This window comes from Dipodomys spectabilis, unplaced genomic scaffold (assembly GCF_019054845.1).
Source record: "Dipodomys spectabilis isolate Male_0828 unplaced genomic scaffold, ASM1905484v1 ptg000081l, whole genome shotgun sequence".
Classification (NCBI taxonomy): Eukaryota; Metazoa; Chordata; class Mammalia; order Rodentia; family Heteromyidae; genus Dipodomys; species Dipodomys spectabilis.
Window position 1 is genome coordinate 2,335,313 of NW_024870758.1, and position 21,625 is coordinate 2,356,937.

Sequence of the window (21,625 nt, forward strand, 5' to 3'; positions counted from 1 at the left end):
GACACTGTCCCTGAGCTTTTGTGCACAAAACTAGTGCTCAACCACTTGAACCACAGCTCTACTTCTGACTTTTTGGTGTTTAATTGGAGGTGAGTTTCATGGACTTTCCTGACCCAGGTGGCTTTGTATCTCGATCTGAGAGGGCTCAGCCTCCTGAGCAGCTAGGATTACAGGCATGAGACACCAATGCCCAGCCATTCATTTCTTTTGATATGTAATCTCCAACCCCTCCCCATCACAAATTATACTGCAATAAATACCATTTATTTTTAGTTTTTCATTTGTTATTCTAAGTCATCTAGTCTTTTAGATGCATCTACACCATTTTTGTTAAATTATTTGAAATCCTTTTGGGTTTTACCAAGACTTTATTAAATGTATAAGTCACTTTGGAAAAAACTGACAAACTGGAATTTTATTTCAATATTTGTATTAAAAAACATGGCTTTTCTCAATAATTGTTTAGATATAGAAATATCACTTGGTAATGTTTTTTTTTTTTGGGTCCGGTCGTGGGGCTTGAACTCTGGGCCTGGGTGCTGTCCCTCAGCTCTTCAGCTCAAGGCTAGCGCTCTACCACTTGAGCCACAGCGCCACTTCCAGCTTTTTTTCTTTTTGCTTATGTGGTACTGAGGAATCGAACCCAGGGCCTCGAGCATGCAAGGCAAGCGCTCTACCACTGAGCCACCTTCCCAGCCCACTTGGTAATGTTTTTTCAAATGAAAAAGTACTATTAACATGAAATTTTAAGTTCTGTAGAATATTACTATGTGATCCAGATTTAATTAAAAAGACATTAACAACATTTCAACTGTATTTCATTTCAAACATGTTTGCTACTGTAAGAGATCAGAGAGAATATTAACAGTTAACAAATTGGTTCTTTTGAAACAATTTTTGCACACACACACACACACACACACACACACACACACACACACACACACACACACACACACAAACTGTATGGTTTTCAAAAAGTTCCCTAGTTTATTTCAAGTGTAGCCAGCAGGGGGAGCTCAAGGACTTTGTTAATTACATTATTGTCTTAAGTTTTTAAAGACCATACTGAAGTATAGTGTATATCCTTTTTGGAGTTTTAGTTTTAAAAAAGCAAGATACTAAAATAGATATGAAGAAAGCTCATTCAAGTTTCTTAAGAGGAATTCCTAGGGAAGATCTTTTTAAAATAATCGCAAATAATTTAGAAGTCCTTTTAACTTACCTGATATTCTAACGTGTCACTTACAATCACCCTAGTACAACTTAGCACATATATAAAATATTCAATTAGTTCTAGGCAGAGTCCAAGTATTTTGTATTTTTTCAAGAATTAAAAAAATATGGTCCTCATTTTGTTTATTCTAGAAGCATAGCACTTTAGGGAAGATGCCAAGAACCTGTAGTTGTTCTCTTGAATCAGCATACATCTCAGATATATAGAAAAAGAAAGCTAGCATATCCAAGAGTCCTACCTTTTCCTTTACCAAACGACCCAACAGTTTTTCATTTGGGGTACTGAAAAAAAGAAACATTAAGTCAGGTATTTGTTTTTGTTTTGGCTAGCATTCTACCACTTGAGCCACAGCGCCACTTCCGGCTTTTTTCTTTTTGCTTATGTGGTGCTGAGGAATCGAACCCAGGGCCTCATGCATACAAGGCAAGCGCTCTACCCCTGTGCTACCTTCCCAGCCCAAGTCAGGTATTTGAAGCTCAAATAGCAACTTAAAAAAAAACAAAGGGGCTGGGAAGGTGGCTCAGTGGTAGAGCGCTTGCCTTGCATGCATGAGGCCCTGGGTTCAATTCCTCAGCACCACATAAGCAAAAAGAAAAAAGCCGGAAGTGGCGCTGTGGCTCAAGCGGTACAGCGCTAGCCTTGAGCTGAAGAGCTGAGGGGCAGTGCCCAGGCCCAGAGTTCAGGCCCCATGACCGGACCCCCAAAAAAAAAATTTTTTTTTGGCCAAAACACAGTTAATCTATCTTGCTCTCCCACCCACAAAAGGTATCTGCTCCAATAATGTGGTTACTTGTCTTAACAATAAGTGACCTCTCTACCTTTTGGTAGACTTTATCAAAAGTTTGTAAAATAAAAATCAGTATTTCCAATCTTTAAAATGTAATACGGTTTACAAAAAGGTTAATTATTTTCTTTCTTTTTTTTTTTTTGCCGGTCATGGGGCCTGAACTCTGGGTCTGGGCGCTATCCCTCAGCTCTTCAGCTCAAGGCTAGCGCTCTACCACTGGAGCCACAGCGCCACTTCTGGCTTTTTCTGTTTATGTGGTGCTGAGGAATCGAACCCAGGGCCTCATGCTTGCAAGGCATGCACTCTACCGCTGAGCTACCTTCCCAGCCCAAATATGTTAATTTCTGAGGTAAAGAGATACTTTCTGTAGCCTACATGCTATTTAAGAATAATTTCCAAGTCTGGTGCCAGTGGCTCATGCCTATAATCCTTGCTACTCAAAGAGGTTGAGATCTGAGGATGGCGGTTTGAAGCCAGCCCAGGCCGAAAAGTTCCTGGACTATCTCCAATAAACTACTCCAAAAAAAGCCCGAAGTGGTTCTGTAGCTCAACTGGTAGAGCGCCAGCCTTGAGCACCGAGGCTCAGGGACAATGCGCCCAGGCCCAGAGTTCAAGCCCCAGGCCCAGGAAAAAAAATCCAAACACTTAAAATAGTTAATAGAAGGTAGTAGAGATAGGAAAAGAAAATAATGGAAAGGAGTCAATAGGATCGAAGTTCAATATATGTATGTGTGAAATACCATGGTGAAAATTCTTTGAACAGTAACATACCCTTAAAAACTATATGATACAATGTAAAAAAAGTCCTACCCAGGACATAGCATTAGTAGGAGTAAGGAAGTGAACAAAGAGGATAGGGAGGATGACTATGCTCAATATACTTTATATACTTGTATGAAAACGGAATAATAGAGTCTTCTGAGACTGTCTTAGGTGGACAGGAATGGGGAATGAGAATGTGATGGAGGAATTGCATCTGATCAAGGTGCATTTTACATATATTTAGGCACGTGAAAATGAAATTCCTTTGTATAATTAACAGGTACTAATAAAAAGAAAATATTGTCCAACTTGAAATATTTATGATTTGCCTTAAAATATCCTATAGCAATATAGGGGATGCTTACAATCTTATTTTTTCTTTGTTAAACAACAACAAAAAAAAAACCTCTTGAATAAATCATGTTTTGAGTATGTTTTTGGAAAAAACTGCAAATAAAAAAGAGACAACCATATATATATATATATATATTCTCTGTGTGATGACTTAAACATTTTACTTTTATTTTTGTATTTTTGTTGTTGGTCATGGGGCTTGAACTCAAGGGCCTGGGTGCTGTCCCTGAGTTCTTTCGTTAAAGGCCAGCACCCTACCACTTTGAGCCATAGTGCCACTTCCAATTTTCTGGTAGTTAACTGGAGATAAGTCTCACAGACTTTTCTGCCCCGGCTAGTCGGAACTGCAATTCTCAGTCCTCAGCCTCCTGAGTAGCTAGGATAATAGGCATGAGCCACTAGCACTTTGGCTGACTTAAATATTTTAAACTAGCAACTGTGAATGAAATGTGATAGGAAATTTCATAATTTGCTTCAAAATTATGTTTTATGATGTTTAGATAATAAAATACTATATATCAAATAAAGAACAGTAATTTGATAACTTTTGAAGATACTAGTATTTTTATGTGTGGGGACAATTGAGACCACTCTCTACTTTGTAAAACCACTGATTTGGAAGAAATAACATTATATAATAAAATCATAGGCATAACTTTTTTTTTTTTTTTGCCAATCCTGGGCTTGAACCCAGGGCCTGGGCGCGGTTCCTGAGCTTCTTTTGCTCACAGTTAGCATTCTACCACTCGAGCCACACCACTTCTGGCTTTTTCTGTGTATGTGGTACTAAGGAATTGAACCCAGGGCTTCACGCATGTTAGACAAGCACTCTACCACTAAGCCACATTCCCAGCCCCTCCTTATATTCTTTAAAGGGTTAAAACTATGAGGGGGGGGGGAATAAAAAGTGTTTATAACTTAAGTGAAATAAATAATAATTATTAACACACTCATTCTTATATTCTACATGTAATTTCTTTTAGTTCTTTTTTTTTTTGGGGTCTGGTAGTGGGCCTGGACTCTGGGCATGGGCGCTGTCCCTCAGCTCTTCAGCTCAAGGCTAGCACTCTACCACTTGAGCCACAGCGCCACTTCTGGCTTTTTTCTTTTTGCCTATGTGGTGCTGAGGAATCGAACCCAGGGCCTCATGCATTCAAGGCAAGCGCTCTACCACTGAGCCACCTTCCCAGCCCCTATATGTAATTTCTTTCTTTTTTTTTTTGGGTCCGGTCGGAGCCTGAACTCTGGGCCTGGGCGCTGTCCCTCAGCTCTTCAGCTCAAGGCTAGCGCTCTACCACTTGAGCCACAGCGCCACTTCCGGCTTTTTTTCATTTTGCTTATGTGGTGCTGAGGAATCGAACCCAGGGCCTCTGGCATGCAAGGCAAGTGCTCTACCACTGAGCCACCTTCCCAGCCCCCCCTATATGTAATTTCTAAAGCATAAAAAATCCTGGAACAAACCTTAAGTCTTCTTCATCTCCCATTTCAACTCCAGCTTCTCTAAGCATAGCCAATGCTTCACAATATTCCAGTCTTAAAGTTGGCTCCAAAAATTTGAATGGTTCACATGGGAACTGTTTATTCACCGTTTGAATTTCAGTCTGAAACCTGTAGGTACAGTTAGTTAATCATGTGTGAGAAATAATGTTTCTCCAAGAGGTTGCCAAGGCTGTATTAAAAAAAAAAAAATCGTTAAGTGAAAGCCAGGTGCTGGTGGTTCATGCCTATAATCCTAGCTTCTTAGGAGGCTGAGATCTGAGGATTGCAGTTCAAAGCCAGTCCAGGCAGGAAAGTCCTTAAACTCTTATCTCCAACAAACCACCAGAAAACTGGAAGTGGTGCTATGGAAGAAGAGCCGAGGGATAACACCCAGGCCCAGAGTTCAGGCTCCGACCGACAATAACAACAAAAATCATTATGTGAAACAATATATGCACCAGAAAATGGTTATCTAATTCTTAAGTTTAAAGGTGAAATTTAAATATATAAATTTATAACACATTTTCTCAATGTCATCTATCTACCTACCTACCTATCTATCTATCTATCTATCTATCTATCGCCCGGGGCTTAAATTAGGGCCTGGGTATTATCTCTGAGCTTTTTGGAAGGCTAGTACACAACTCCTTTGAGCTACTGTTCCATTTCCAGCTTTTTGGTAGTTAATTAGAGTTAAGGGTTTCACAGACTTTCCAGCCCCAGCTGGCTTTGAACAGCCACTCTCAGATTTCATCTGCATGAGTAGCTAGGATTACAGGTGTGAACTGTCGGCATATTGCTTAATCACTGTGGTATTGAAGGATTAATTTTTTTTCCTTCGAAACTAGTATCAGGTAGCAGTGTTTGAAACATAAAATACCAATTTTTTTCCTCCATAGTAGTGGAGCATGAACTTAGGGCAGGTGTTTGCCAGGCATGTACTCTATACTATCCAAGTCTTTTTGCTTAAGTTATTTTTCAGACAAGATCTTATTTTTGAGTGTGGATTTTCCCAACTGCAGTTATATGTTAGTTAACTCTGAAGCTATGTTCTATGATTCTGTCATGTGTGAACACATTATAGAGTATGTACTTATACAGACTATAGTGTCATTATTTTTTGTTGTTTATGAGACAGGGTCTCTCTATGTAGGCCAGGCTACCCTTCAACTGAGTATGCAGCACAGGCTGCCATCAAACTCTTGAAACTCCTCTGTTATCCTCCTAACACTAGGATTATAGGCATGTGTCAAAATACTGGTCAGTCCAGGAATACTTATGGAGCATATAACTAGTTACATTGATTTCTGGGTAAGTATGCACAATAAGTTTAATTTGCATATCAATTCATTTTTTTTCTTCTTTAAAGTAAGGTAGGCTATATAGTAAAATCCTATCTCAAAAAGCCAAAACCAAAACAAAGCAAAAAAGAACCCAAACTAACTTCAAATTAAGAATATTTAGGGATATAATATACTTCTTAACCTTTCTTGAAGTCCTTTGAATATTTGTACCAAGGTGTCAGCGATTTCTTCCAGAACTTCATGGTAATGATAATTAAAAGCCATTTCAATGTCCAAACCAACAAATTCGGTTAAATGTCTGTGGGTATTAGAGTCTTCAGCTCGGAAAACTATGAACAAAAGGAATAAATAACAAATTGTTTTAAATTTTAGACAGATTGTAATTTAAATACAAATTTCCACTTAGTACTCAGGTGGTTCTAGTTTCATATCACTATATGCCTAGACAGCAAGTTCATATAAATTCTGATAGGTATGCAGTGTAAAATATATGCCAAATATAAATTAATAAATGAAGCTCATGAGAACCCCAGGAGAATGCAAGATCCCAAAGTATCTTCTCAAAATTAAAAAGTTGATTCAATTATGAATCAGTATAGTTCTTCTAAATTTTATTACTAATATTCATATAACACACCCTTGTTTAGTTACTTATAATGGGCCCCAAATAAGTATAATAATGATGTAAAATAACAAAGGTCTAAAAACCTTCTTGTGCTCATAATTTACTCTTAACCTATATTTTGCATGTCTTTAATACTATTCTTATTTTGTTTATTCTGATAGTCCATGTTCTTTACTTATCCTGTTTCCTCTGACTAGAAGTAACTGTCCTTGTTGCTCATATATCCTATTCTGCCCTTCAAGCCCTTCTCAGTTTGGCTTTGTTTTCAAGGCTACTCTAGTCAATTCTAACTTCTTCCTCTTTTTTTTTTTTTTGGGTCCAGTTGTGGGGCCTGAACTCTGGGCCTGGGTGCTGTCCCTCAGCTCTTCAGCTCAAGGCTAGCGCTCTACCGCTTGAGCCACAGGGCCACTTCCGGCTTTTTTTCTTTTTGCTTATGTGGTGCTGAGGAATCAAACCAAGGGCCTCATGCCTGCAAGGCAAGCCCTCTACCACTGAGCCACCCAGCCTCAACTTCTTCCTCTTTTTAAAAAAAAAAAATTTTTTTTTTTTGGGTCTGGTCATGGGGCCTGAACTCTGGGCCTGGGCCCTGTCCCTCAGCTCTTCAGCTCAAGGCTAGCGCTCTACCACTTGAGCCACAGCACCACTTTCGGCTTTTTTCTTTTTGCTTATGTGGTGCTGAGGAATCGAACCCAGGGCCTCAGGCATGCAAGGCAAGCGCTCTACCACTGAGCCACCTTCCCAGCGCAACTTCTTCCTCTTTTTATACTTACTAAGTAACTCTTTTCTGGGTAATTAACACCAATCTGCTGATTGTACAGCATAATTGTTCATTTTAAAAATCATTTGATTATTCTTTGTAACTGCTTAGAGTAGGTCTTATTCATCTTGGCATCAAAGACAATGCTTATTCCCTTGTTACAAAAAGCATGAGCCACAAATCAAACCAATTGACCTGGACTACAGAATCTTAGGCCTCACCCCAACTTTATTACATGGAATCTGTATATTAACAAGATTCCTAAGTGATTTGTGTGCATTAACATTTGAGAAATGAAGCTGGGCAGTGGTGGCTCACACCTGTAATTCTAGCTACTTAGGAGGCCAAGATCAGACGATCCTGGTTCAAAGCCAGCTTGGGCAGAAAAGTCCCCATGAGACTCTTCTTTCCAATTAACCACTCAAAAACTGGAATGGCACCATGGCTCAAGTGGTAGAGCGCTAGCCTTGAATACAAAGAGGCTCAAGGACAGAACCCAGGTTCTGAGTTCAAGCCCTATAACCAACCAAAAAAAAAATTGAGAAACACTAGTTTATTCTTCTTTTATGTACATGGGTATCTAGCATAAGAATATATATGCAGGGGGGCGGGGGGAGGATGGGAAGGGATGGGAAGGGGAAACAAAGGAGGAGGCTATAATGCTTGATAAGAAATGTACTCATTATCTTGCCCATGTAATTGTAACCCCTCTGTACAGTATTTTCACAATAAAAAAAAATATATATGCAGCATATATATATATATACATATATATAATAAATGGTCAATGAATTCAGAAAATTAAGACATTTAACGGTATTGCCTTTTTCTTTGTGGGAAAGCATTGAACTATCAAAAACATATAAAAACTTGGTGAGTTTATTTATTTATTTTGTTGGTCCTGGGCTTGAACTCAGGGCCTGGGTACTATCCCCAAGTCTCTTTTGCTCAAGGATAGTACTCTACTACTTAAGGCACAAAGCTCAGTTCCTTTTTTTTTTTTTGGTGGGAAGGGGTAGTTTATTGGAGATTAAGAGTCTCAGGACTTTCCTGTCTGGTCTGACTTTGAACCTTGATCCTCAGATATTAGCCTCCTGAGTAGTTGGAATTACAAGCATGAACTACCAGTGACCAGTGCCTTGGTGAGTTTTAAAAGCTGATGTAAGGCTGGATTTTACTTACAATTAGCTTAAAAAATTATTTACTTGACTTTTAGCAAATACATCTTAAGAATATTTTAATAATATAACCTAGCTAGGTGACAGTTATAGTGGAGTTTGGGAGGAGTGTGGTTATGACTAGGCAGGGCATCATAAAAAGTTCATGAGATTCATCCTAAATAGAAACGGGACCAAAGAAACCTATGGTCCTTGCTACTCAGGAGACTGAGATCTGAAAATCACAGTTCAAAGCCAGCCCAGGCAGTGAAGTCTGTGAGACTGTTATCTCTAATTAATTATCAAAAAGCTGGAAGTGGAGATGTGGCTCAAATAGTAGAGCGCCAGCCTTGAGCAAAAAAAAGCTAAGGGAGAACACCCTGACCTCAGTACTAGTACAAAAGAACTAAAACCTGCCGGGGCGCTGGTGGCTCAAGCCTGTAATCCTAGCTACTCAGGAGACTGAGATCTGAGGATCGGTTCAAAGCCCCAAAGAGTCTGTGAGACTCTTATCTCCAATAAATCACTAGAAAATCGGAAGTGGCGCTATGGCTCAAGCGGTAGAGCACTGGCCTTGAGCTCGCCCAAGCCCATTGTTCAAGCCCCATGACCCCCCAAAAGAAAGAAAGAAAGAAAGAAAGAAAGAAAGAAAGAAAGAACTGAAACCCCTCCAAAAACTCCAAAGCAAAAAGGCTGGAGGCACAGCCCAAGGCAGTAGAATGCTAGCCAAATTCAAATCCTAGTGTAGGGGCTGGGAAGGTGGCTCAGTGGTAAAGTGCTTACCTTACAGGCATGAGGCCCTGGGTTGAATTCCTCAGCACCACATAAGCAGAAGAAGTTGGAAGTGGCATTGTGGCTCAAGTGGTAGAGTGCTAGCCTTGAGCTGAAGAGCTGAGGGACAGCGCCCAGGCCCAGAGTTCAGGCCCCACGACTGGACCCCCCTCCCCCCCCCCCCAAAAAAAATCCTAATACAAAAAACAAACAAAAACCCAAAACAAATTCTATGTTAATATGGCCCATAAGACCTTTTTTTTTCTTTTTTTTTTGGCTGGTTGTGGGACCTAAACTTGGGGCCTGAGTACTGTCCCTGAGCTCTTATGCATAAGCTTATTGCTCTACTACTTTGAATCGAAGTGCCACTTCCATTTTTCTGGGGGTTCAGTGGGGGTAAGCCTGCCTACCTAAGTTGGCTTTGAACTACAAACCTCAGATTTTAGCCTCTGGAGTAGCTAAGGTTATAGGTTTGATCCACCAGTGCCTGGCTGCCCATAAGACATTTACATGGTTATTTCAGCCCCCTCCCCCAGGTGATGCTAAGACTCAAAGTCAGGGCCATGTAGATCCAAAGCGAACGTTGTTATACTGGGCTATAAATCCTAGCACTCAAAATCAAGTATTTGTGTAGTCAGCAATTAAAATTTATGCTTTCAAAATGTCTGTACTTATACATGTAAAATGTGTTTCTAATACTGCAACTACTACATGATAAATGAATTTAGGAAACATAACTGACAAAATCTTACCTGGTCCAATGCAGAAAACCTTCTCAAAATCAGCACAAATGCACATTTGCTTATATAGTTGTGGAGACTGAGCTAAGTATGCATTATTTTTAAAATATGACACAGTAAATACATTGGCTCCTCCTTCACTGGCAGCTGAAATGTAAAATTTGTAGTATTATAACTGGTAATATTATCAATGTAAACTTCTAATAAAAATTTATTTTTTAAGTTTTTTTAAAAAGAAAATTGTTAAGTATTTGTACAAAGGGGTTACAATTCTGTAAGTCAGGTTATAAGTGCAATGCTTCTTGGACAATGTCACCTCTTCCTTATGCCTATTTTCCCACTCCCAATCTTACTCACAAGTTACATAGTTCATTTAAAAAAATTTATTCTTTTGCTTCAAGTGGTTCACTTAAAAGAAAAACTGGAAAGTCCAAACTGGTAAGTCAGTCTATACATATTTATTCTTGTATGAGATTCTAGACAGTTTGTATTTAAGCCAGATTTTCTGCTTTGGATATAAATGCTCTCTTTGCTGCACCAATATCAAACAGTAAAGCTATTTTTGTAGACATATATAAAAACAAGAATATTGTAATCATTTTTTTAAACATAATTTTATGGGTACTGCTATTATTAAGGTGTTGTATAGAGGGGTTACTATTTCACAATTCAGGTCCATTTGTAACAATTTAAAAAATCAAGAATATAATTTTTAGCTTTTAATTTATATTTATCACTTGTATTCACTCTTTTACTGTTAATTAAGCAATTCTGTAAGGGTAAAATGCTTAAGATTCTTCTATAAGAATGGCAACTATGTGATCTTTCCACCAGCAGGTATTTACCGAGTTTAGAATGTAGTTTGTACAAAAGAAAACTGTAATACCAATTTTGAAAGAAAAACATAATGAAAACAACTTTCCAGACTAACTTATATAAAAGGAATCACACTTTGTATGCTAGGGCCTCATTTCACAATCATTATCATAAAATGACTTCAGGAACAAGTAGTCACTTATGTTGACATAAAGCATGGCCTTTGAAATAAATAGCTGCATAATAAACCTTACAGAATTCTTTTGGATTTTCCAGATTCAAGGAAATATTTTTAAACATACCCGAAATAATTTTAGGAGTTTGGATTTCCACAAAACCCTTGTTAATTAATGTTTCTCGGAAGAGATGGCAGATGCCAGATTGGAGACGGAAGACTGCCTGACTGGTTGATGTCTGTAAGACAGTAACAACATCTAATTAAATCAATCTGACACATTTATTGAGCACTCATCGTGTGCTCAGCATTGTTGGAAACCTAAAGGTAAACTGAACTATTATTCCTCTCAACATTGTAAAGTCTAATAGTAGGGGGAAAGACAAAAGCACACAAACATAACACAAAGGGCTGGGAAGGTGGCTCAGTGGTAGAGCGCTTACCTTGCATGCATGAGGCCGTGGGTTCAATTCCCCAGCACCACATAAGCAAAAAAGAAAAAAGCCGGAAGTGGTGCTGTGGCTCAAGTGGTAGAGCGCTAGCCTTGAGCTGAAGAGCTGAGGGACAGCGCCCAGGCCCAGAGTTCAGGCCCCAGGACCGGACCACCCCCCCAAAAAAACCAAAAAACAAAAAACAAAAAAAAAACAAACATAACACAAAGCAGGTGATAAAACATGCTGGAGTGTAATGACTACATATAATGACATAAAACTATTCTCACTAGAAACCCTTGGTGAGCAGATGCTTTAATTTATAAGAATTATACAAAAGAAAAAATATTTAACAATTAACAAAACATTCTTACTTCTAAATGCTCTTACATTTTAATTTTTAAGGTTAACTCACTAAGTGAGATGTACTAATGATTTTTTTTTCACTACAGAGGTTTGAACTTAGGGCCTTTCACTTGCTAAGTAAGTACTCTACTGCTGAGTCACAGCTCTAGCAATTTCCAGCTTATTGATCGCCATGGCAGGGTCTCAAATATTTTTGCCGAGGTTGGCCTCCAATCATGATCCTCTGGACCTCATCTTCCCAAGTACTAGGATTACAGGTGTGAGTCACTGTGCTCCATCGTACTAATACTTACAGCATACAAATACTCCTTTAAGGAAAGTAAGAGTTTTAGCACAGAATTAATGAGTGAGTAAAACCATGTTCTTTTACTTTAACCATTATCAATAATAATAAATTAACTGCAGATAGTCACAGACAATACAAGAGGTAGGTATCCCATCACACCGATTCCCCAAACGACACACAAAGTATTTAAAGCAGTACTCTGTCTAGAAAAAGTCACCTATGTCCTCTTCTTTTCCTTTTTTTCTTTATCAGTTTCTCTGGTCCTGCCATTTTCCTTTATAGACCATTTATAGACAAGAATTATCGGTAGGTCTTGCCTAATAACATTTGAAAAAGGTTATCTCATGACTGGATAGGTGTTGAATAAAATCTTTGACTCAAACAACTAATCTTGCTGTAGACAGCTGAGTTAGTATTGGGACTTCAATTATTTGTCAGGGCTTTCTCCTGATTTGTGCACACAAAACATTCTGAATTCAGCAGTGTACTTTGAAAACACATTATTTCACTGTAAAGAATGCTAACAAATAATCTTGAGTTTCTGGAGATCAGGGTTAAAGAAACTCATGCAAATGGGACTTATTTAAGAACATATTTGTAATTCAAACTCAAGAGACAGAAAGAGAAAAATAAATTCCTCACAAAACAATGGAGATTATTAAAAGATCAATTTGTTAGACTATTTACTCATTCTTTTTTAAAAATGTCTACATTTAAATTAGAAAGATTTGTAGGCCCTGGTGGCTCATGCCTATAATCCTAGCTACTCGGGAGGCTGGGATCTTAAGATCATGGTTCAAAGCCAGCCCAAGCAGAAAAGTCCCTGAGACTCATCTCCAATTAACCACCGGAAAACAGAAATGGCACTGTGGCCGAAAGTGATAGAGCCTTGAGTAAAAGAGCTCAGGGACAGTGCCTAGGCTTGGAGTTCAAGCTCTATGACCACCACCACCAACAAAAAAATGTGGTTTAGGGAAATATCCAATTCAAGTTGAACAATCTGCTTCCAAAATATTAGCAACTTATTTAAAGCAGAAACTGTTTACCTGTATTGATATACATATAGAGACTCCAGTAAAGTATATTCTATAAGAGAGCCACTGAGGGCTGGGAAAGTGGCTCAGTGGTAGAGCGCTTGTCTTACATGCCTGAGGCCCTGGGTTCGATTCCTCACCAACACATAAGCAAAAAGAAAAAAGCTGGAAGTGGCGCTGTGGCTCAAGTGGTAGAGTGCTAGCCTTGGCTGAAGAGCTGAGGGACAGCGCCCAGGCCTGGACAGCGCCCACGACTGGACCCCCCAAAAAAACCCAAAAAACAAAAACAAAAACAACAAAAAAAAGAGAGCCAATGAATACATTTTACTGCCACCTGCCTCTTTAAGCTAGCCCAAATAAACTCAATTCAACTTTATATCAAAGGGAAATTAAACTCTGGAAGTGTCACAGTTTACATAGTTTTTTTGGGGGGGTCTGTTGTGAGGCTTGAACTCTGGGCCTGGGCGCTGTCCCTCAGTTCTTTGGCTCAAGGCAAGTGCTCTACTACTTGAGATACAGCGCCACTTCTAGTTTTCTGGTGGTTTATTGGAGATAAGAGTCTCACAGACTTTCCTGCCCGGGCTGGCTTTGACCATGATCCTCATATCTCAGCCTCCTTATTAGCTAGGATTACAGGCATGAGCCACCAGCACCCCGCCAGTGCACTTAGTTTTAATAGAAGATTAATTATCACGAAAAAGCAAACACTCCTGATCCCAATACCATATTGATATTCCTACTTTTCTTTTTGATTATATAAACAAGTGTCTTATTACGCATCATTTATAAGGAAAACGAACCTATGCCATACAAGAATAAGCATTGTTTCCAATAACTTCTTCAAGGTACTGTTTGCTAGAAAGACAGGTACATACTTGATTAGACACTGAACAGTTATCCAGATAATTCCAACATTATCTTAAGTTTCTATTTAGCATTTACATGCTGGAAAATACTCTTTAGCAGATTTTTCACTTTTAATTTTTAAAAATTTTTATGGATTCATGTATTGAATAAATTAAATAAGCAATGCAATGATATAATAAGCAATTACAAACATTGGATTTTAGATTTTTTTTTTTGGTGCCAGTCCTGGGGTTTGAACTCGGCCTCCGCACTGTACCTGAGCTGTTTTTGCTCAAGGTTAGCACTCTACCACTTGAGCCACAGTGCCACTTCCAGCCTTTTCTGTTTGTGTGGTACTGAGGAATCAAACCCAGGGCTTCATGCATGCTAAGCAAGCACTCTACTACTAAGCCACATTCCCAACCCGATTTTAGATTTTTTTTTTTGGTCCGGTCGTGGGGCCTGAACTCTAGGCCTGGGCGCTGTCCCTCAAAGCTCTTCAGCTCAAGGCTAGCGCTCTACCACTTGAGCCACAGCACCACTTCTGGCTTTTTCTGCTTATGTGGTGCTGAGGAATCGAACCTAGGGCCTCATGCATACAAGGCAAGCACTCTACTACGGAGCCACCTTCCCAGTCCCACAATTAACTTTCTGGTATCTCTGCCCATCTCTATTTTGGCATAATAAATGAGAAATCATACCCTAAGATCAATGACTCTGTTGTCTAATCTTGTATCCTGATTAACAGTAGCTCTTCCTTCCTAAAAACAAAACAGAACAGAACAGATTTTACTAATGTTTTGAAGACCACATATAGAAGCCATATTTGCTTTTCTTTTTTTATAATGCATGCATTATAAATGAAAATCTGGGATTGAAAATAATGGTAGAAACAAAGGAAAGGCTAGAGAAGTCAATGTTAAAAGATCAAAGGAATAAAAAGAAGTGAGAATCAACAGGTGTTAATGTTTTTATCTATCCCCTTTTACAATCCCTTCCCTCATTATTCCAACATAACTATAGACCTCTATTGTTTACTGGATTTAATCTGTTAGTCCCAGGTTAATGGAACAGATAAAAGTTGAAAGATAGTAACAGTTCTTAAAAGTGTTGTCTGGGAATCAGAAGGTTTCTGAGACTCTTTCAGGGGGTTTATGAAGCCAAATCTTTATTTCCATAATATTTTTTGCTGTCATTCTTTCTGAATGTACTGAGTGTATAATCACAACAGAGTGAGTTCAGAGGCAATGTGAGAACCTAGTTGGCGTACATGAGATGAGACATTATAAATACTTGTAGATAAATAATATGTCATTCTTCATACTAAATTATTATTTTTTAGTGCTAGTACTCAGGGACTGGGTATTTTCATTCAGTTTTTTTCAATCAAGGCTGGCATTCTACACTTGAGTTTTTTTTTTTTTTTTTTTTGTGATAAGTCTCACCGACTTTGCCCAGGCTGGCTTCAAACCAAGATTCTCAGATCTTAGTTTCCTGAGCAGCTAGGATTAAAGGAGTGAGCCACTGACACACAGCTATTTTTTTCTTTTGAAAAACATAAAATTGTACTATTTTTATTACTTATATGAAATTCATACAAATATAATACTTTTATATAATAATTTTAAATAAATGAATACTCTAAAATTTGTTTTAGCTTTTTCTTTTTTTGTGTGTGCTGGTACTAGAGCTCGAACTCAGGGCCTTGTACTCTTGCTCAGCTGGCACTCTACCACTTAAGGCTTGTCTCCCATCTGGTGGCTTGTCTCCAGTCTGGTATTTTGCTGATTAACTGGAAATGGAGTTCACAGATTTTTCTGCCTAGGTTAGCTGAAAACCATGATCCTCTAGGTCTCAGCCTCCTAAGCAACTAGCATTTCTAGTATTGTAAATATTGATACACAAAATGAAGACTGAGGGCAGAAGGTGTTTCAATATCTTTAAGCATAAAAGGGATCTTGAGAACAAAAAGTTTGAGAACTGCTGGTGTCAGTTAATTTTTGTGGAGGTAGGGATCCAACACAAGCCCATGGCATACTAGACAAACATTCTACACTGGAGTCACATCCCTAGCCTTTGAAGAGTAAATTTAAATAAAAACAATTCAATTCACAGGAACACTTAACCCAAAAGTAGGACATCATGGTTTCAACATTTTGCAAACTATACAGAAGAAGCATAATTCATTAATATAATCTTACTTCTTCTCCTTCCACCTCAGGCCGAATGGCATCATCCAGCTGCAGGGGCAAGCGAGGTTCAGCCAAACTGATGACATAAATCTAGAAGAGAAAAATTGCAAAAAATAATCAGAAGCACACACAATCTGGCATGTGTTGTTTAAAAAACAATCTACAGTTGACTTAAACATGAAGCAGTACTTTCATGTATCTTGAACTGAAACTACTCGCTGAAATCAAAGAAGAAGATCTGCATTTTTCACCTATAAAATGAGGCTATTTTTGACTGCTCTAAGGGTTGTCAAAAGTAAAATAGCATACATACAAATACTTTATCCTAAAGTACATAGCAATATAATAAGGGGCTTGCTGTGTCATACAAAAGCTGATTTTAGAAAAATCAGTCTCAGGGCTGGGAAGTTGGCTTAGTGGTAGAGTGCTTGCCTTACATGCATGAGGCCCTGGATTCGATTCCTCAGCACCATATAAGCAGAAAAAAGCCAGAAGTGACACTGTAGCTCAAGTGGTAGAGCACTAGCCTTGAGCTGAAGAGCTGAGGGACAGTGCCCAGGCCCAGAGTTCAGCCCCCACGACCGACAAAAAAAAAAAAAAAATCTGTCAGAACTTCAATCAAAATGTGGTTTGCTCTAAGAATCAAACCTTTAAAATTTTCTCTTTCTCAAAAAAAAAAAAAAAAAAAATTCTCTTTCTCTAGCACACACCCACCATATTTTTTTTTTTGGATGCTAGTGACTGAATCCAGGGCTTTGAGCATGCTAAGCACAAAGGTATATTTCTAGTCCTCACAATTTTATTTTTATTTTTTGTTGGTCATGGGGCTTGAACTCTGGGCCTGAACACTGTCCCTCAGCTCTCTTCAGCTCAAGGCGAGCACTCTACTGCTTGAGCCACAGTGCCACGTCCAAGTCCTCACAATTTTATATTTTACCTTCTGAACATGTAACTCAACATCTTGCTGTGTACAGCTTCCAATTTTCTGATTCACTTTTCTCACAACACCTTCTACATCTACGATGCTTTCTTTGTTGATGCTGTCAAGAAAAACAACAACCTCAACTTTAATAATCTTATTAGAAGTGTCAGAACTCATTTTATGTTTAAACAGTAAAGGCTGCTGAATATATCAAACTTCTCTTTAATAGTATCCACTCAAGATCAAGGCAGCCTGTTTAACCTACTTACAATAAGCTATTACGGGACATGCATTGTGAGATTCCTTATAGAGATGATTTTTTTTTCATGCTATAATTTGTAACCATTTATAGATACTCAGGACATAAAAGGCAATAGAACCAATTGAATTGTGAAAAGTAGTAAAGTCTTTGAATTATTTATTAAAGAACATTTTCCTTCCTATTCTTGAGATTCACTAAGATCAGCATTTTCTATAACGAGAAACATTGGCTTCAATAAATGCAATTACTGGTAAGTAATGGAATTAAATAATAGAAGAAGGTCAACTGAAAAGATTTCAAGGTAATAAAAGGACATTAGGGTGTTGCTCTGCAATTAAATCCCTATTGCCTGTAGTTTCTGAGCATACTTTGTCATTGCACTTGTGACAGCCTACTAGATTGTGTATTCCAACTTAAAAGGATTACTATTTAAAACCTTAATATCTGATGAGTGAAAAGTAATGCATCTCTTGGGAAGTATACTCTTTATACCAGACACTAAAATTCTGAAATATAAAATATTATTTATGCTTATTAGACATTTAATTGTTTTTTTGATTTCTACTATGTAACCAAGGAAGAAAAAATTTAATTTTAAATGGCAATTCTTACGCAAATTGCACTAGTTTTTTTGGGGGAGGGAGGTCAGTTGTGGGACTTGAATTGTGGGGCTGGGCGCTGTCCCTCTCAGCTCTTCAGCTAAAGGCAAGCACTCTATCACTTGAGCCACTGTGCTACTTCCAGTTTTCTGGTGCTTAATTGGAGATTAAGAGTCTCACGGACTTTTTTGCCCAAGCTGGCTTTGAACTGCAATCCTCAGATTTTAGCCTCCTTAGTAGCTAGGATTACAGGTGTGAGCTACTGGCGCCTGGCTAGTTTTGCTTTTGTGTATATTATACTAACAGAATGTGCTACAACGTATTAATGAGGTGGGAAGGGGCCGGAGGCATGGCTCAGTTGGTAGAGCACTAGTCAATGAACAAAAGCATCAGGTTCTGAGTTCCAGTCCTACTCTCAGACCTAGTATCAAGTCCTACGCTCAGACTGAACTTCCATGGAAAAATTCTATTCATTGTGCCAAGGAATTGGATGGTTAGTAGTTTTGGTGCCATTAAAACATTCTAGAAATCCAACACTGTTTAATTTACATTGGAGCTTACCATAGTATTTTAATGAACATTTAACTCAGGTTAGAATCAAAATGAAGCATTTAGGTATGGCTGCTAAATAAGAAAAATTCTCATTTTGCTTAGTGTACTGCCTAGAATTCTTTATCACCAACTACCTTGTAAAAATAAAAATCCAACAGTACACGTATCTTAAAACTCTCTTAAGTCTCTTAAACTCCTACTAGAACTATCAGTGAATGTTTAACTAAAATCTTGTGTATTGAAGAAACAATTTTTTTTTTTGGCAAAAGTAGTTGGCCAACTAAGATAAGACTCCTCTGAGACTTGAGAGGATCAGTGGGCTTCAGTTTACTGTTAACAGGGCATTCTAATAATACTGGCAAACTAGTCTCAACTGAGTGTCTTTAGTGTGACTGCTACCTCTCAGTTACCTCACCCATTTGCACAACTAAACCTGATGCTTAAATAAATAATTCAAGCCTTACAAATTCTATTGTTTCACATGACATGAGGTTTTCTTTTCCTCATCAAGTAATGTGCCCTATCCCCTACTAAAGTTCCAATCTGACTACCTTTCTACTATGACCCCTCCCGCCAGACCACTTATTTTATTTTACCCCTTCTGATATCCTTGTAGAAGGCATTTGGTAGAACTGTGGCCCTTCCGTTGTCAGATAATTTTCTTCAACTCAACTTCAATACATCTACTTTTTTTTTGTGGGTATGGGGCCTGAACTCTGGGCTTGAGCTCTTCAGCTTAAGGCTAGCACTCTACCACTGAGCCACAGCGCCACTTCCTGATTTTTCTGCTTATGTGGTGCTGAGGAATTGAACCCAGGGCTTTATATATGCAAGGCAAACACTCTACCATTGAGCCACCTTCCCAGCCCCAATACATCTACTCTTTAAGAATTGGATTCCATACTATTTTCCTTTCAGAAGCTGGTAATTCTACCTATTTGGGATGTGGAGAACAGAAGAGATGGTTCAAGGTCAGCCTACCCAGTCTTAAAAGTCTGTGAGATACCAACTCAAGTAATAATAGCTGGGCATGATGGTGTATATCTGTTAACTCAGCTACGGGAGAAGCACAATGATTGGATTCAGTGCTGAATGCCTGTCATCCCCAGCAACAAGGGAGAACACAGGGGGACTGCAGGTATGAAATGAGACCCTACTTTGAAAATAATCAATGCAAAAAGTTCAAGTGAAAGAATACCTGCCAAGAAGTGTGACCCTACCACCCACTGTACTCCCTCCAAAAAAAAAAAAATATGGCCATGTCTGACTAGAGATTCAATGAAAGAAAAATCTTCGGGCAGGGAAGGTGGCTCAGTGGTAGAGCGCTTGCCTTGCATGCCTGAGGCCCTGGGTTCGATTTCTCAGCACCATATAAGCAGAAAAAAAAGCCGGAAGTGGCGCTGTGGCTCAAGTGGTAGAGCGCTAGCCTTGAGCTGAAGAGCTCTGAGGGACAGCGCCCAGGCCCAGAGTTCAGGCCCACGACCTGACCCAAAAAAAAAGAAAAATTTTCTTTCTTCCTCAGAAGTACTAGATGACTTTTTATTTTTTTAATTTTGAGTGATTTAGTTCTAATACATCTATACATCCAAATCTATTTGTTGAAATGAGAGGATTCAAAAGAAAAAAAAACATTAAAAAGCACCACAAATATATTATGCAGCCATTAGAAATGACAAAATAATGGCATTTGCAGGGAAATGGATGGAGCTAGAAGGAATCTTGTTGAGCGAGGTTAGCCAAGAACGAAGAGACAAACGGTACATGGTCTCCCTGATAGTGGATGCTAAATCCAAAATGTTAGGTGATATGACAAAACTAACAGGCCTTAAGAAACAAAGAACTCCCACTCATCTGGTTGAACCACTACTAAATATCCCCATGCTGCTGATCACATATATGGTATATAACATGTGAACACCGTTATATATTACAGACTGTGATAGACAATTTGCTCCAGGAAAGTTAGAATGAACTTGTGACTTTAAATGAGCATCATTATTCCACAATACTGTGAAATTCTGGAAATTATGTAATCACTTAATCACAATCAAAAAAAAAAAAAGAACCTCGGGGAAGGGAGGGAGGGAGGGGATGGTAGGGGGAAAACAATGGAGGGGGTAACAATGTTCAAGAGGAAGTGTACTCATTACCTCACTCATGTAACTGTAACCCTCTGTATAGTATCTTTACAATTAAAAAAAAAAAAAAAAAAAAGCACCACAAATAAAGAGATTTGTGACTAGGCACCAGTGGCTCACACCTATAATCCTACCTACTCAGAAGGCTGAGTTTTGAGGCTCAAGGTCAGAAGCCAGCCTGGGCAGGATTCATAGCTCCAATTAATCATCAAAAAGCTGAAAGTATAGTTGTGGTTCAAGTGGTAGAACACTAGGCTTAAGCACAAAAGCTCAGGTACAATGTTAGGCCCTGAGTTCAAGCCCCATAAAGATTTATGAAAAGGGTCAGGCTAAAACTCATTTGCTAGAATTAGTAAAAGGTTTCTAGGAACTGATGGCTTAACCCTATAGTCCTAGCTACTTAAGAAGCTGAGATTTGAGAATTACAGTGTTCAAAGGAACACTGACTTTTATTTCCCATCAACCATCAAACAGCAGAAAGGAGAGCTGTGACCCAGAATGTGCAAAAAAAAGTGTGAGGCCTTGATTCAAATCCCAGTACTGGCACAAACAAACAGAACTATAAAAGGCTAGGGTTTTTCATGTGTGTGCATATGTATATAAACAGATACATTTTGATAAGAATACTTGAGAACATTTCTGCCAGAAAGAGGAAATTTTAGTTTATAGAAATATGGTCTAATTAATGTTTTTCATGACTCACATGAAGACGGCTTCTACTAAGGCCATATTTTGGGGGAAAAAAAAGTTGTATCTAACAGAAAGCTTGGGTTTTTTTTTTTTTTTTTTTTTTTTTTTTATTGTAAAGCTACTATACAGAGGGTAAGCTTGGGTTTTTATAGAGGAAATAACAGAAAAAGAAATCCATGATGAAAAGCAGAGGAACTCCTCAGAACTATTTTATTACAGGAGAAATAGAAGAAGAAAATTAAACACATCTTTTTAAGAGCTAAGTCAGCTATTTTTATTCTTTATTACCTTGATGAAATACATTATCACTGGATTGTGTTTTATACTTCTTTAATTTCCCAAC

At 38.4% G+C, this 21,625-nt stretch overlaps 1 protein-coding gene across 1 annotated transcript in view; it reads right to left on the bottom strand.

The window, feature by feature from the left end:
- Nucleotides 1-21,625, bottom strand: part of Dars1 (aspartyl-tRNA synthetase 1) — a 53,293-nt gene that overhangs the window by 6,999 nt on the left and 24,669 nt on the right. Inside the window, exons 5-12 of the mRNA XM_042683503.1 lie at nucleotides 17,057-17,159; nucleotides 16,129-16,209; nucleotides 14,629-14,688; nucleotides 11,092-11,203; nucleotides 9,986-10,120; nucleotides 6,105-6,252; nucleotides 4,602-4,748; nucleotides 1,476-1,518 (exon numbers count right to left, since the gene is read on the bottom strand). Of these exons, the coding sequence (XP_042539437.1) occupies nucleotides 1,476-1,518; nucleotides 4,602-4,748; nucleotides 6,105-6,252; nucleotides 9,986-10,120; nucleotides 11,092-11,203; nucleotides 14,629-14,688; nucleotides 16,129-16,209; nucleotides 17,057-17,159 (829 nt within the window). The remainder of the gene's footprint in view (nucleotides 1-1,475; nucleotides 1,519-4,601; nucleotides 4,749-6,104; nucleotides 6,253-9,985; nucleotides 10,121-11,091; nucleotides 11,204-14,628; nucleotides 14,689-16,128; nucleotides 16,210-17,056; nucleotides 17,160-21,625) is intronic.